The sequence below is a fragment of the Manihot esculenta genome, chromosome 9, assembly GCF_001659605.2.
Source record: "Manihot esculenta cultivar AM560-2 chromosome 9, M.esculenta_v8, whole genome shotgun sequence".
Classification (NCBI taxonomy): Eukaryota; Viridiplantae; Streptophyta; class Magnoliopsida; order Malpighiales; family Euphorbiaceae; genus Manihot; species Manihot esculenta.
In genome coordinates this window covers 6,522,254-6,535,039 of record NC_035169.2, presented here as the reverse complement: position 1 = coordinate 6,535,039, position 12,786 = coordinate 6,522,254, and the positions used below count along the sequence as shown (strand labels likewise).

At 34.4% G+C, this 12,786-nt stretch overlaps 1 protein-coding gene across 1 annotated transcript; it reads right to left on the bottom strand.

Moving 5' to 3' along the window:
- Nucleotides 1–952: 952 nt before the first annotated feature.
- LOC110622846 (TBCC domain-containing protein 1) lies at nt 953–12,240 on the bottom strand. Its single transcript, XM_021767527.2, has 9 exons — nt 11,608–12,240; nt 10,445–10,585; nt 7,689–8,069; nt 5,813–5,917; nt 4,487–4,627; nt 2,601–2,804; nt 2,128–2,220; nt 1,818–1,929; nt 953–1,365 (listed from the first exon to the last, which is right to left on the bottom strand). The coding sequence occupies exons 1-9, from the start codon at nt 12,091–12,093 to the stop codon at nt 1,322–1,324; spliced, it is 1,707 nt and encodes a 568-aa protein (XP_021623219.1). The 5' UTR covers nt 12,094–12,240; the 3' UTR covers nt 953–1,321.
- Nucleotides 12,241–12,786: the final 546 nt, after the last annotated feature.

The window sequence follows — 12,786 nt, the reverse complement described above, 5'->3', positions numbered from 1 at the left end:
TAAACGAACTATAATAACATTCTAACATCTCAAACAGCAGATAAAGCGACCAACTTTATGCCCTCTCCTTATAAGATAACTGTATAAAAAACACCCATACCCACAACCAAAAAAGGCAGGGTCGTCATCATCAAGTTGGCCAACAGAAAGAAGATTAATTGAGTTTAGGAACAAAGAAAATATTAAGTAATCGAACAGAAGAGAAGAGTTAGAGGTTAAAGATAAAAGAGAATTTAAAATAGGAGAAACGACATTTGTTTACCAAATATGACAACTGCAGAAAAAACTAAAGAGATAATTAAAATAGTGTTGAATTTCATTAGAGATTGGATTCATTTCATACGAGTTTCACTGACTTAAATTTTTCTTTTTCTTAACACTTTCAATTTTAATTTAAAAACTATAACACCCTTTTTACCTATAGTAAATTTTCAGATTTAAAAAAAAAATCTTTCTTATTCTTCCCATCTCTCTATTTTTTTTTTTCTTTCTTTTGTAAAAACTACGTAACTGATTTAACACTAATACATAACTAACTGATTAACACTAATCTTTTTCAAAAATTTTAAATGCAAATAACATTATTGAATATATTTTTTATTATATTTATTATTCTTCATCATCATCAAAAAGTGTATCTAAAACAAGTCCTTAATTTGTAATACCATATTTCTACCAATGAAATAAAATAATTCATTTTTTTAACTTAAATTTTTTCATATTTAGAAAAAATATAACAAATTATTTAAATTCAGTACATGTTGTCTTGATGAGAAAAATTTGTCATTATACGTTCCATCACACCTCAAAAGTCTACTTTAACATGCTCTATTATATCATCATTTCAGCGGAGACTCCCATGATTCTCTCTGATACCAAGCAGGCATTCCTCTTCAATGTTTCAACAATCACTAATAATAACAATAACAACAATAATAATAATGCCAGAGCATATTAACAGCCAACACATGGGCAAAACTTCAAAGGGGAACCAAAAATAAAAAATCAAACATTTAAATTTCACAACGGAGACTAAACAGGAAGGAATAAAGGAGGAAAACTCATAAGATTGAGAACCTATGTTAACAAATATTACAGCAAGAATTTTCCTTTCAAAAAAAAAAAATTACAATGAGATTAGCGTGATCAACATATTCTGTGCACCACTGTCACCAGACAAATGTTGTTGGATTACGAAGTACGTGGGGATGATTCTCAACTGCTTCTAGTACTAGTGAAAATGGGGCTGCAATATAAAAAAAGAAAAAAAGGCGCCATATAGCTTCCTTCTGTTACCACCTTTGTTCATGTGATGCATTCATCAATCGCCTTGGAGGCAGTAAAGTTGACGGATATTGCCTGAAGCTGTATGAAACCAGCCAACAACTAGTTAGCTAATTTATTGAATTTTCCATCAAAACATTGCAAAGGGTAGTTGCATTAGAGTTTATGCCTGAAGTTCTGATTCTAGATGTTTCCCAGATTGCATAGCATGCAATAACAAAAATAAGATGTAAAGCACAAGTACTAAAACCAGTGCAGTTTAGATTGCATAATCGCAGTTACTGACAGCACTCACAACCACATAAGCCCAGGGTGAGTCTCACTCCCTTATTTACTACTTTTATTTCAAAGCCCTTAGTCTGAATTGTGAAACTAAATGCTTCAACTGAAGATAGCAACTGATGAACAAACTACTATCAATCCACCAAATAGGCATGGCACTTATACGATAAGGTCATTCAGAACGGTTAAGACTTAATATGATCATCATTCTTAAAATAGGAATATCTTCCTAAGACAAAAACAGAAATTACCATATAACCAGTCCTTGAATAGTAGATGCAGTGCACATGATAGTTCACGCTTCCGATTTTCTTCAAGAGGAGCTTCCCTCAATAATTGCTTTATCTCGCCCAAATTCTTTTGCTGGTCAAAAGTGTGAAGCCAATAAAAAATGAATTAACTAAGTAATAGCATTGTGCAACAATCATAAAAAATGAAAAAAAAAAAAAAAATTCAAATCACAACTGGCATCAAAGAAAATGCACTTATATACTATATATAGCATGGCTAGAAACAGTTATATGAAACTTGAATCATCCTGCTTTTATCAGCATCACATACATTTCTCTGCTGAGATGACATATACGCTTCCGGTAATGGAAAAGGGTTGTCTTTTGTTGACCCAGAAGATTCACCGCTAAACCAGTTTGGAATCTGTGCATCAAGAAATAGAAACTGTATGTTATTGTATCAAATACAAGTAAACGTAGCAATAGAAAGCAAGTTTGGTAATTATTGTCTCTCTCCAACAAACATGTACTAACAAGCACTAAGATGGAGCAAAAGAAAGTAGCACGGATAAGATCAAAATTATATCTAGGCATGCAAATGAAGGCAGAGTCCCAGTGATGGGTTACAGTTCTGCAACAGGTTAAGTTTGGATTGTAGATTATATTCACTGTGTGTCCAGGAGCTCAAGTTAAAATAGACAGCTCAAACCAAAAACTAAAATCAAATGAATGCACAAATTTTTAAATGCCAAAGGATACTGTATGATAATTCTCAGCAAATTCGCATAAGTAAAGAAAGCATACCAGGAAACTTGTTAATTGATCAGGATCCAGGCGTGAAGCTGACTCAGCTTGAACATCAGAGACACCTGCAGGATGAGATAATGAATCATGTGGGTCAACCACTCCCAAAGCCAAGGGATCATCCCATCTGTTAATAGTTGCCTCAATGCCCACTTCAGCCATGTGCTCCCCCAACGCTGAGTAATGTGTATTGTAGGGTGCCACCTGATTCAAACATAGAAGGATTTCTAAACATATTATTTCTTGTTAGTGCTTGAAAAGGAGAAAAGGGTATCCAATTACCACAAGTAAATTGCATCATATGCAAAATGATTCTGCCATTAGTAAAATCTAAGATTAAAAAAAGAAAGGGCATTCTGATTTCTGCATATTCCCCAAATACGTAAAATCAAAGAGTTCGGCATTTAACCTATCATAGTCAAAATTTCCAATTAAAATCAAAATGGAAGTAACAAGTTTACCATTCATTCAACTATACCTGTTTCTCAAGCTTAGCAGAAAAATAATGAGCAAAATACAAGAAGAAAAATATGAATGTTAATGCTATTAAATTGAGAATGGAGAATGAGATGCACTTGTTTACTGATCATGACCCCAAGGAACTATGTGAAAGCAATGCCGTTGGCAGATGCAAATAGTGGATACAATTACCCTTAGGGCCTTGCAACATGCGTGCAGAAGGGTTTCTACAGATTTGAGGAGGGAGCTGAGGAGTAAAAGAATCAAGCACATGAAATTATTGTTCTGGAATGCAAATTCCTCCTGATTCTCATTGAACTATAACTGCTTGTAACATAATTATATTGAAAAATATTTTTTTCCTTATATGATCCTACAGATTCATCAGATATTTCACAAGGGAAATGGTACAGGAAGTCCTGCTTGAGCCTAGTCCCTCATCCTTACTTTTTAGTTCTTGATCAAAATAAAGAAGTGGAATTTCAGCAACAATCAATATTTTTGAAATTAATTCTTGGGCAGTGCCACTGCTATTTCTGAGTGGCTTTCCCTTGTGTTAGTTTCTGCATCGTTGGAGCAAGCTGGTGTGATTTTGATCACCCTTTGAGCTATTTGGACACAACGTAACTAATTGGTTTGGAAACAAGTATGGAAGTCTCCTCTGCAAGTGATCTCCTTTGCTCGGCATTTTCTTCAGGATTGGACTGCTGCAGAGCAAAGCCAGCAAGTTTAAACGGAGACGTGTCGTTAATGTTGGGTTGGGAAAAGCCTCGTGGAGGTGTTTAAAAAATAAATGTTGATGCAGCCATTTTTTATTATTCCCATGTTGGATTGGGTATGATGACCCGTAATAGTTTGGAAGAGTTTATTCATGCTAAGCAAATGGTGGTTTTTGGTGATGTTGGAGTAAAGATTGCTGAAACTTTAACCATTGGAGAAGCTCTTAGCTGGATTAAAAGTGAGTGATGGTCCAATGTGATTGTGGAGTCAGATGCTCAACTTAGCATTCGGGCTATTACTGATCTCAGTTACATGGATTACTCGGACTTTGGTTCAGTTATTTATGATTGTAAGTCCCTCAAACTGCTAATAACGTAGCACATGTATTCGCTAGGGCTGCCCATTCTTTGACAGATCAGGTAAAATGGACTGTTTCACCTCCTACTTGTATTTTGCCTCTGTTGAGGCTTGATAGTGCTTAATAAAATTTCTCTACATTTTCTTCAAAAAAAAAAAGTTAAAAAAATCAATGAATCTATATAGAGTTTTCGTTAGAAATAAAGTATCTTTATGCTCAGATTAGATATGAAAGATAAATGCAACATCTCAAGAACTATTATCGTTTATAATCATTGAATGGAATAATTCAGTAGCAATGGCTGTTGGCATACCAACACAAAAAAGTAAACAGGGAGTGACAAACTTACCTGCAGCTTATGGTTATCACCAACCATGAGAGGTCGCTGGGTTACCCCCAGAAAGAATACACATTCACGACAATTGGCAATACAGACTCGTTTTGCTGCCATAATCACATGAACTCGCTCACAGTGTTCAATCCTTACAGCCTACAGCAAACATCCAAAGAATGTAAGAGATGTTGCACAACCAATTTTTATCCATAACATGAAACAAGAAATTACAAAATAAAGGAACTAAGTTCTACTTTTTATAGAAAGATTCCAAACTAACTAAACATGGCAAAATGTCCACCTTAAAACGGCACCAAAATTGAATTGATGAATTCATACAGAAAGCAGAAAGCATTTATTGGCCAGGGCAAGGAAGATATATCTATTTCAGACTAAAATCTTAAGAACCTAAAACCAGCCACAGGGAACAAACAAACTCAGGAAAACACCCATGCAAAATTCACTAGATATGAACTGGCTAAGTGTTACCTAATATACTGTCCATACATGCTAATAAAATAGTCATACTGATAATAACTTCATAATATGATCAAGGAAACAAAAATTATATCCTTAGTGCATAGACAAATACTAGACTTCCATTGAAAATAGGTTGCATGACAAAAGCATGCCAGAATTTTTCCATGCACTTCCTCAGCAGTTCCTTTCAGAAACAGATCTATGATATCTTTGATTAACATGCTTAAGGAGCTGTTATGACCTTGAGCATATGTAATTGTGCCAAATACATTAAGTAATCAAGTTAATCTAAAAGGCATTTTTCCCAATATTTTATACTATGTCAATATTTTAATGTAGTACAAGAGAACTCTTTAAGCAAAATGTGGAATGTTGTGTCCTCAATTGTACAGTACAATCATGCCTAGACACATAAAATGACTTCAATATCATAGAGACAAAATGAAACAACTACATCAAATAAGCGGTTGGTAAGACATTTAAGCCATTAACTCCTTATCAATTGAACATATTTTTAGCTGAAGGCTTGAAAGCAATTTCATCCACAGTGATGCAACACTGCTTAATAAGAAAAGGGAAAAAAAGGTATAGACAGGCACAAACATTTTGCTCCTTAATTACAACCCATTTAGTTAACATATGTTGTATCTATTTATAGACAACAAGTGATAATTGCCAACAGCTTGGTCCTCAATGTGCTCTCAGAAAAATAGAGACAAACAATCTGTTGGTAAATTTCAACTTGCTGAAACAGAGAGAGGTTTCCAGCACATCTAAATACTATAAACAACTAAATGGATGAGATATCAGTAAGTGATCCAAACAATCAACAGTCACAAAAACCAATGCTTTTTCTATTACCTTGCCAACAGCTCCAAGAACTATAGTAGCATCAGAGCATCCATAGATGGTGGCATATCTCAAGGGTGCTAAGATGTAAATGACAGAATCATGGCAATTCAAGACCTGCAACCATAAACACTGTCACATGTAGCTGAAAAGCAAAACCATGAAGAAAGAAACTTAAATTGAAATAAAAATCTGTACTTGGAGAAACATCTTTTAGAAATAGATAAATCAAGAAAGAAAATACAATGTCAAGTAAAGAATTAAAAAAGATTAGTCGCTATTTCCTCTAGATGAGACAGTTGGCATTGCCTGGCTCAGATATGGGCATATATTCACACACATAGTTCATTGGTCACTAGTAACTCCTACATCCTTAAACATAAAAATTCCCCCACAATATATATATATATAACTATCTTTGAACATATACATTTGAAATACTTACTAACCCAAGGGTTAACTTTACCAGGCTTTTTTTTTAAGAATTCCTCGTGATTCCATGTTGAGAAGCTTGCATCAGCTTGAGCTAACAAATCGTTATTGGCAAAAGGTTGTCATTTTAGTGAGCATTCTTGAAATCAGGGTCACTGAGGCTAGAATGATTAGACCATGAATAATTTTTCATGGCATCAAATTTATTCTTAAAACAACTCAGGACCGTTTTGAACTTGCAATATAGACCAAGAACAGATTCTGACTTCAATTTTTTATATTTCACAAGTTCCAAAAAAAATCATGACTGAGCCATCATACATGGAAATTTAGTGTAGCAGTGAGCCAGTGGTCAAAAACAGGGTTAAAGACAGGCCAGAATCATCGGACCGTAGCCTAGGTCTTGTCAACCAGGTTATTATCCAAATGGTCTTGATACTGCTGCAAATTCACACCACTGACTCCAGCTTCCACATCCCCTCAACAAAAAGGAAAAGAAGAAAGCTGGCTGTATCCACATATTTAGCAACTATATGCAAAGATGGAAAAAATATATATATCCTTGTACTTGCTAATTGCTATAACCTAACATTAAGATAAACTAAAGCATAAAGGCAAGGCTGTTGATAGATTGCAACAGGCATAAAGAAAAACAGAATCCAATGTGATGAACAGGAGACCTGACCCCATATACTAAAGAGCATCTCACAAACTAACTTTTTGGACAGCCCCACAGTTTGAATCACATAAAATAGTTCAGAATTACTAAATAATGGCAACATCTAGGACTTATGAAGGTAAAGTGCACTTATATGATAGTTGCGCTTGTGCCTTCAAACATTGGAGACCTCTATTTGAAAGATACTATCATGTTAATAAAATACACACCAAGCTACCAACCAAAAGAACACAAGAAACTGAATTACTACCTCATGCTTTCCTAGACATGTTATAAATGAGATGCTCAAATCGAAGTTAAACGGCAAACATTAATATAACAGATTCACAAACAGTTTCAGATTACAATCTTACAAAACTATAACCCAAAAGGCACTATATAGCCGGTGCCAGTTAGGCTTTTCCAACTCAAAAGCACATACAGAGCATCCTTTGGACATTGGAGATTTAAGCTAAATACTTTGATAAGGTATCCTATTTCTATTTGACAATTATATCTCATGGTGGATTTAGGTTCAGTTTTTGCGCTTTCAATTGTTTTTGAAAGGATGCTCTGAAGTTGGGCAAAACCGAATTTGGCTACCTTGGATCCTGATTCCACCTATAAACTCTCCAACTTACTACAAATAGAATCAGCCAGATAAAAAGTCTAGTTTAAGTAGCATTTTACAAATCACATGTTCTGAATTAATAATTAATAATTCATCTTAAGCACAATGTCTATACTCCATTAGCTTAGTAACCAAGGTCAAAGATGAAAATGTATTTCAAAACTGACCTTTACGGAAGAACCTTTAAGATCTGATGCTTGTCTTACATATGAAGATTTAGAGATCCCCTCAATAAAACTTGATCCCCTTGCACTTGGTGAGCCCTTGATTGAACTTGTGCAGGCATCAGCCATGGCAACATCATTATCAGAGAAACTCGATGGCCCATTTTCTTTTGCAGAAATTCTTTCAGTGATATGTTCCAACGCAGAGGCTATATTCTGCAAAACCCAATCATGGACTTGTACTGCAGGAACAGGAACTGCGGGCATGTCAGGATCTGAATTGGCAAAAAATGGAGCAGCTTGACTTAATGAAACTCCTTCAGAACCCTTATCACCAAATTGAATCAGAAACCCAAGGTGCTCAAGACCTTCTACAGTCAAAACCTAAGACAGTGTGGTTAACCTTACAAATTAGGACCAAGCTGAAGATGATATCACAAAGCAGAAAAATAAATTTCAGAAGTAACAAAGAGTTATACGTATTAATATTTTGGATAAGGCTTCACGAGCTGAAAACCATTTTAAATTTTAAACATATTTATTTTAGGAAACAGTGTCCTTCATAAATAGGTTTGCATTGAAAGAAGGTTGGCACGACTATGAAATTGGAAAACCAGTATAATGCAAATGCAACCTGCTATGTTTATAATTATGAAAAGCAATAAGGTCATAAGAACACAAAATCGACAACAGAAGCCTGTTGACCCCATGAGCTCCAAGAGCATAATTTTGATGATTCCAAAACTTAAGGAAATCAGTTTCTTAATCTAACATCTATACTGCAAGTGTCTGTTAAGTTCTTGTAGAGTTGTTATTCTGAAGACCTTGATAAAAGGGTTATAAAGCTTGATGAATGATTAATAGAATTTATCTTAAGATGGATCAAAGTCATGGAACATACAAGTTTAAGCTTCTACAATGACCCGGAGATATCAGATGCTATAAAATGTTTTGTAAAAGAAGATTGAGGTTTGAGTTGCGAAGATATAAAATTTTTTATCATGTATACTTATGCTTTAGAAAGTCATATCTATTTGCTTTGGAATTGATAAAAGTGATTTATACAGCTAAAGGTTTCAAAATCTGATACTGTTACGAAATTAGAACTTAGTCTCAGAATTAGAATTCTAGTTTTGACAATTGACACCAGATTCTAATTTAACTACAGTCCAAAATAACGGCTAGTTCTTTGTCAAATCACCTTTTTACCTATCAAGATCATCTCCAAACGACTGTTTTTAATCTCTTGCATATATATACTTCATTTTACAACACTTTGCACTTAATAAAGCCTACTATTAATTGAGATTAGTTGTGAGAAATTATTTCTTTTATTCAAGAGAATTCATTTAGCATTCCTTGGCAAATCTAACACTCTCTCTTCTTATTAGATGTTCTGAGTTTGTATGAGAGTGTGAGAGTTTATTTAGTTCATCTTTTGAACCTATTTAAGGTTTGCAAACTTGTGTTAGCTTGTGATTTTTGTTGAAGAGTTATACTTTTGAAGAAGGTTGCAACAACCTTGCAGAACTTGTGGAGATTCTGAAGGCTTGTCTCTTACCTGTTGGAAAGAGTCAATAGTGAAAAGAAGACTCAAAGGGGAATTTTGAGAGAGTGGAATAGTGGATGTAGGCAAGTAAGGTCGAACCACTATAAAAATCATAGTGTTCAATTATCTCATCCTAATCTTTTAATTTCAGCATTTATATGTCTATTTATTGTGCTTAATAGATAATATAGTTGTTGAGATTGAATGCTTGTGTTGCCTTGAGAATTTTGGGTTGCTATTATTGTGTACAGTGCACTTTTATGTAGGTTGCTGTTTTTAGAATTCTGATTATGTTTGTTTGAGTACCTAGATACACCAAATTCACATGGTCACAAGTAAGGGCTTGAATTTGAAAAATTTTAAAAAGAGTCCAATTCACCCCCTCTTATACCTTATTTGGGACAACAAAGCCTCTTCAGATAGAAATAACTACCACATGACATTCTACATTTGAAACATTAATCAAGCAAAAGAAGTTCCCAAAAAATTCTTTTAAAAAAACATCCACTACCAGGAGTTCTTCTACAAGCATTCCATTTGAAAATCAAAAATGAAAAACATTATCACATGCTTGTAGCAAAATGAGCCCTGCAAAATCCAATGCAAATCCTCCCAAAGAGGTTTCCATTATTTTATATAAACAGAAACAACCAAGCTCTATATTTGGAATCAAGCACAGCTTTTTTGAAATTTCTACACAACTTACCGGAACATTGATCACAGCCCAAAGCAACTAAGTCTTAAAAAGTAAAAGACAATATATATGCCAAAAATCAGTAAATTCCTTGCAGATTTTCATTTTCATTATTTGAGGAACTATATCACTTCCATGATTTCAGACTAAGTAAACAAAAATCAGGAGTACTTGCTTGTGTAAACAATTTCCTCTTTCCACTAACATTCACTCTTCCAGTTCAACAAGGTTTACCAAAACCATCCATGAAAAACAACAGCAAGAGCGCATTTGCAAAGTAACAGCAGCATGACATATTCAAAAACAAAAAACAAAGAAAAAAAGAGTTATGTTTCTCCAACCATAAAAAATTTCATTAAAAGAACAAAAATAATATTAGAGAAATACAAGGAAACCAAGACAAATAAATAATAAATAGAAGAAGCAGGACTGCTGTTATCCTCCAGTTACAGTTTATTCTCATTAATAAGAAGAGCAAATTTAACCAAAACCACAGAAACAAATTAATTCACAAACCAGAGACTCTTCGCCTTCTCCTTCCACAGGCTCTGCCAAAAGAGAGAGAATGTTAGCCATGTGCTTTTGTAGATAAGATAACTGATGGGCCTCTTCATCAGCCTGTGATGGCGTAAACCGACGGCTGTTGCTGCGCACAAGCTGCAATGCAATGAAACACTAAGCTCAGGTAACATTCTCATGCTTAATTGCTCAAACCAAAATTTGTGTCAATAACTATTAGAATAAACTATGAAGCTTCATTACAATCTTGAAGATTCATCAATGAACATAATAATAATATGGTGTACATCCTAACACGGCAAACAACAAAAACAAAGTGCTATTGTTTATTCTTGGCCTTCTAGAAATATATGTTTGTGAATCAAACACACAAGGGAAAACAGATGAATGAACAATTACATATTAGTCTGTCAAGCCATTTACCACATACTAAAAGCATATACAATGCTACTGAAATGTGGACAGTAGGAATATCCCACACACGATGTGAAATTCCATTGGAATCAAGCTAAATTGCCACCTCTCTAAAATATAACAAAGCCCATCATCCCATCTCCCATAGTTAAAGAAAGTTTCTAACTAGCTTAAAAAAAGAGAAGATTTTATCTTTTGCCAACTTGTATTATCAAATGCACCGATTCTTCCAAAATATCATGCATTACACACTACATTTCTTAAGGTAGTTTCAATTACTCTGGCTATCAACCAAGTACAACAACTATGTAATCCACCATTCCCAACGCCATTTTACACAAATTGCTGCAACTTTGCGTACCAATTAGAATTTGACAGCATTTGAAAACCGACGAACTGAACCAAACCAATATTTCTACACCACATTAAAAAACTTCCTAGCTTTCAGCAGTAAAGAGGAGAAAACAAACACAAATTTCATATATAAGAAGCTAATAATCAAGATAATCAATCTAGCAAAAATGTGTTACGCAACCGAACGATCATAGTTGAAGTGGCAACAAACCACATTGAACTATTATCCCATTCCCAAACAAAAACAAGCCCAATCAAAACAAATCCCAATTAAATTTGGCATATTTTCAAATCAAAATATACCAATTAAGACACCAAGACAGACAATTAACACCCAAAATGGAGACATTTTCACAAATGAACCAATTAAACGCCCAAAAAACAAAAATCACCTGAAGTGGCGATAAAGCCGACAGGAACCCATCGAAAGCTGAGGTGGACGGCCAGACATCGGTAACGGCAGCAGAGTCCTTATGAGTCCTGGGTAACAACCTCTTATACGATTGTATATATAAAAATAATATCAGATCACGCAAATCAGCTCCGACAGAGTCAATCTCCCCGGGTGGGGCCTTGACAAGAGGGTCAGTCTCGGAGTGGAGAACCGAGGCGAGAGTGTCGAGAACGAGCCTAGCATGATCGACGGAGATCTGGAGAGTGTCAGCGAGAGTGGCAGAGTTAACACGGGGGTGGGAGACAAGTTTCTGCCTGAGTTGGGTGAGTGTTTGAGTCGGGTCAGTGAATATGAGCTTGGGGATTGGGAGGAGACCATGCTCGAAAGGCTCCCGGCGAGGGTGAATATGGGAATTGGGAATAGGGTTCGGGTTTGGATTGGGTTCGGCGGCCGACTCTGATGGTGGTTCAGCAGAGTCCGTCATGACCCAGAGAAAGAGAAATCTTCGAGAGGGAAAAAATAAATAAATAAATAAAAATGAGAGCTTTCTGTTGCTTACAGATCTTTGAGGAACGATGAACGGCGATGTTGAGAGAGAGAAGAGCGGGGAGAGTGAGGAGGTAATTGTTAGGTGCGGATAGTTGCATGGGAGTTGACTACGTGGTAAAGTTTTATTGGGTATTATTTTGGAAAATAACATTTTGACATGTTTCCGGTTAGTTACGGTAACAGTGGACTATAAGTTAACCCTCCTGCCAAAGATTATTAATCATTGGGAACTAATTTAGGAGAAATAACGTAAACAGTAAATTAATTACAGGAGAAAATTACTATTTCATTTCTATGGGTTTTTATTTCAATGATGTAGGAAAATTCACTCCTTTATTTTTATTTTAAAAAATATATTAAAATATTTTTAATATTTTACAAATTTATGAATAATTTATTTTTTAATTTTAATAGTTAAATATTATAAAAAAAATTAAAATATTCTAAATATAAAGTGATTAATCATTAGACTTTTATAAAATTGAGTGATTAATTAATAAATTTTTTTAATTTATAAAAATTAAATAATAAAATATTTAATAATAAAAAATAATGAAATAATTAATTGATAAATTTTTTAAAATGCTAAAAATATATTAATATATTTTTAAAAAAATAAAAATACCAA

What these genes read in the sequence shown, in the direction of transcription:
- LOC110622846 (XM_021767527.2), bottom strand. Translation starts at nt 12,093, where the DNA reads ATGACGGACTCTGCTGAACCACCATCAGAGTCGGCCGCCGAACCCAAT. An exon ending in CGGCTTTATCGCCACTTCAG is followed by an intron (nt 10,586 to 11,607) that starts GTGATTTTTGTT and finishes ATTGCATTGCAG; the next exon opens with CTTGTGCGCAGCAACAGCCG. An exon ending in GAGAAGGCGAAGAGTCTCTG is followed by an intron (nt 8,070 to 10,444) that starts GTTTGTGAATTA and finishes ACACTGTCTTAG; the next exon opens with GTTTTGACTGTAGAAGGTCT.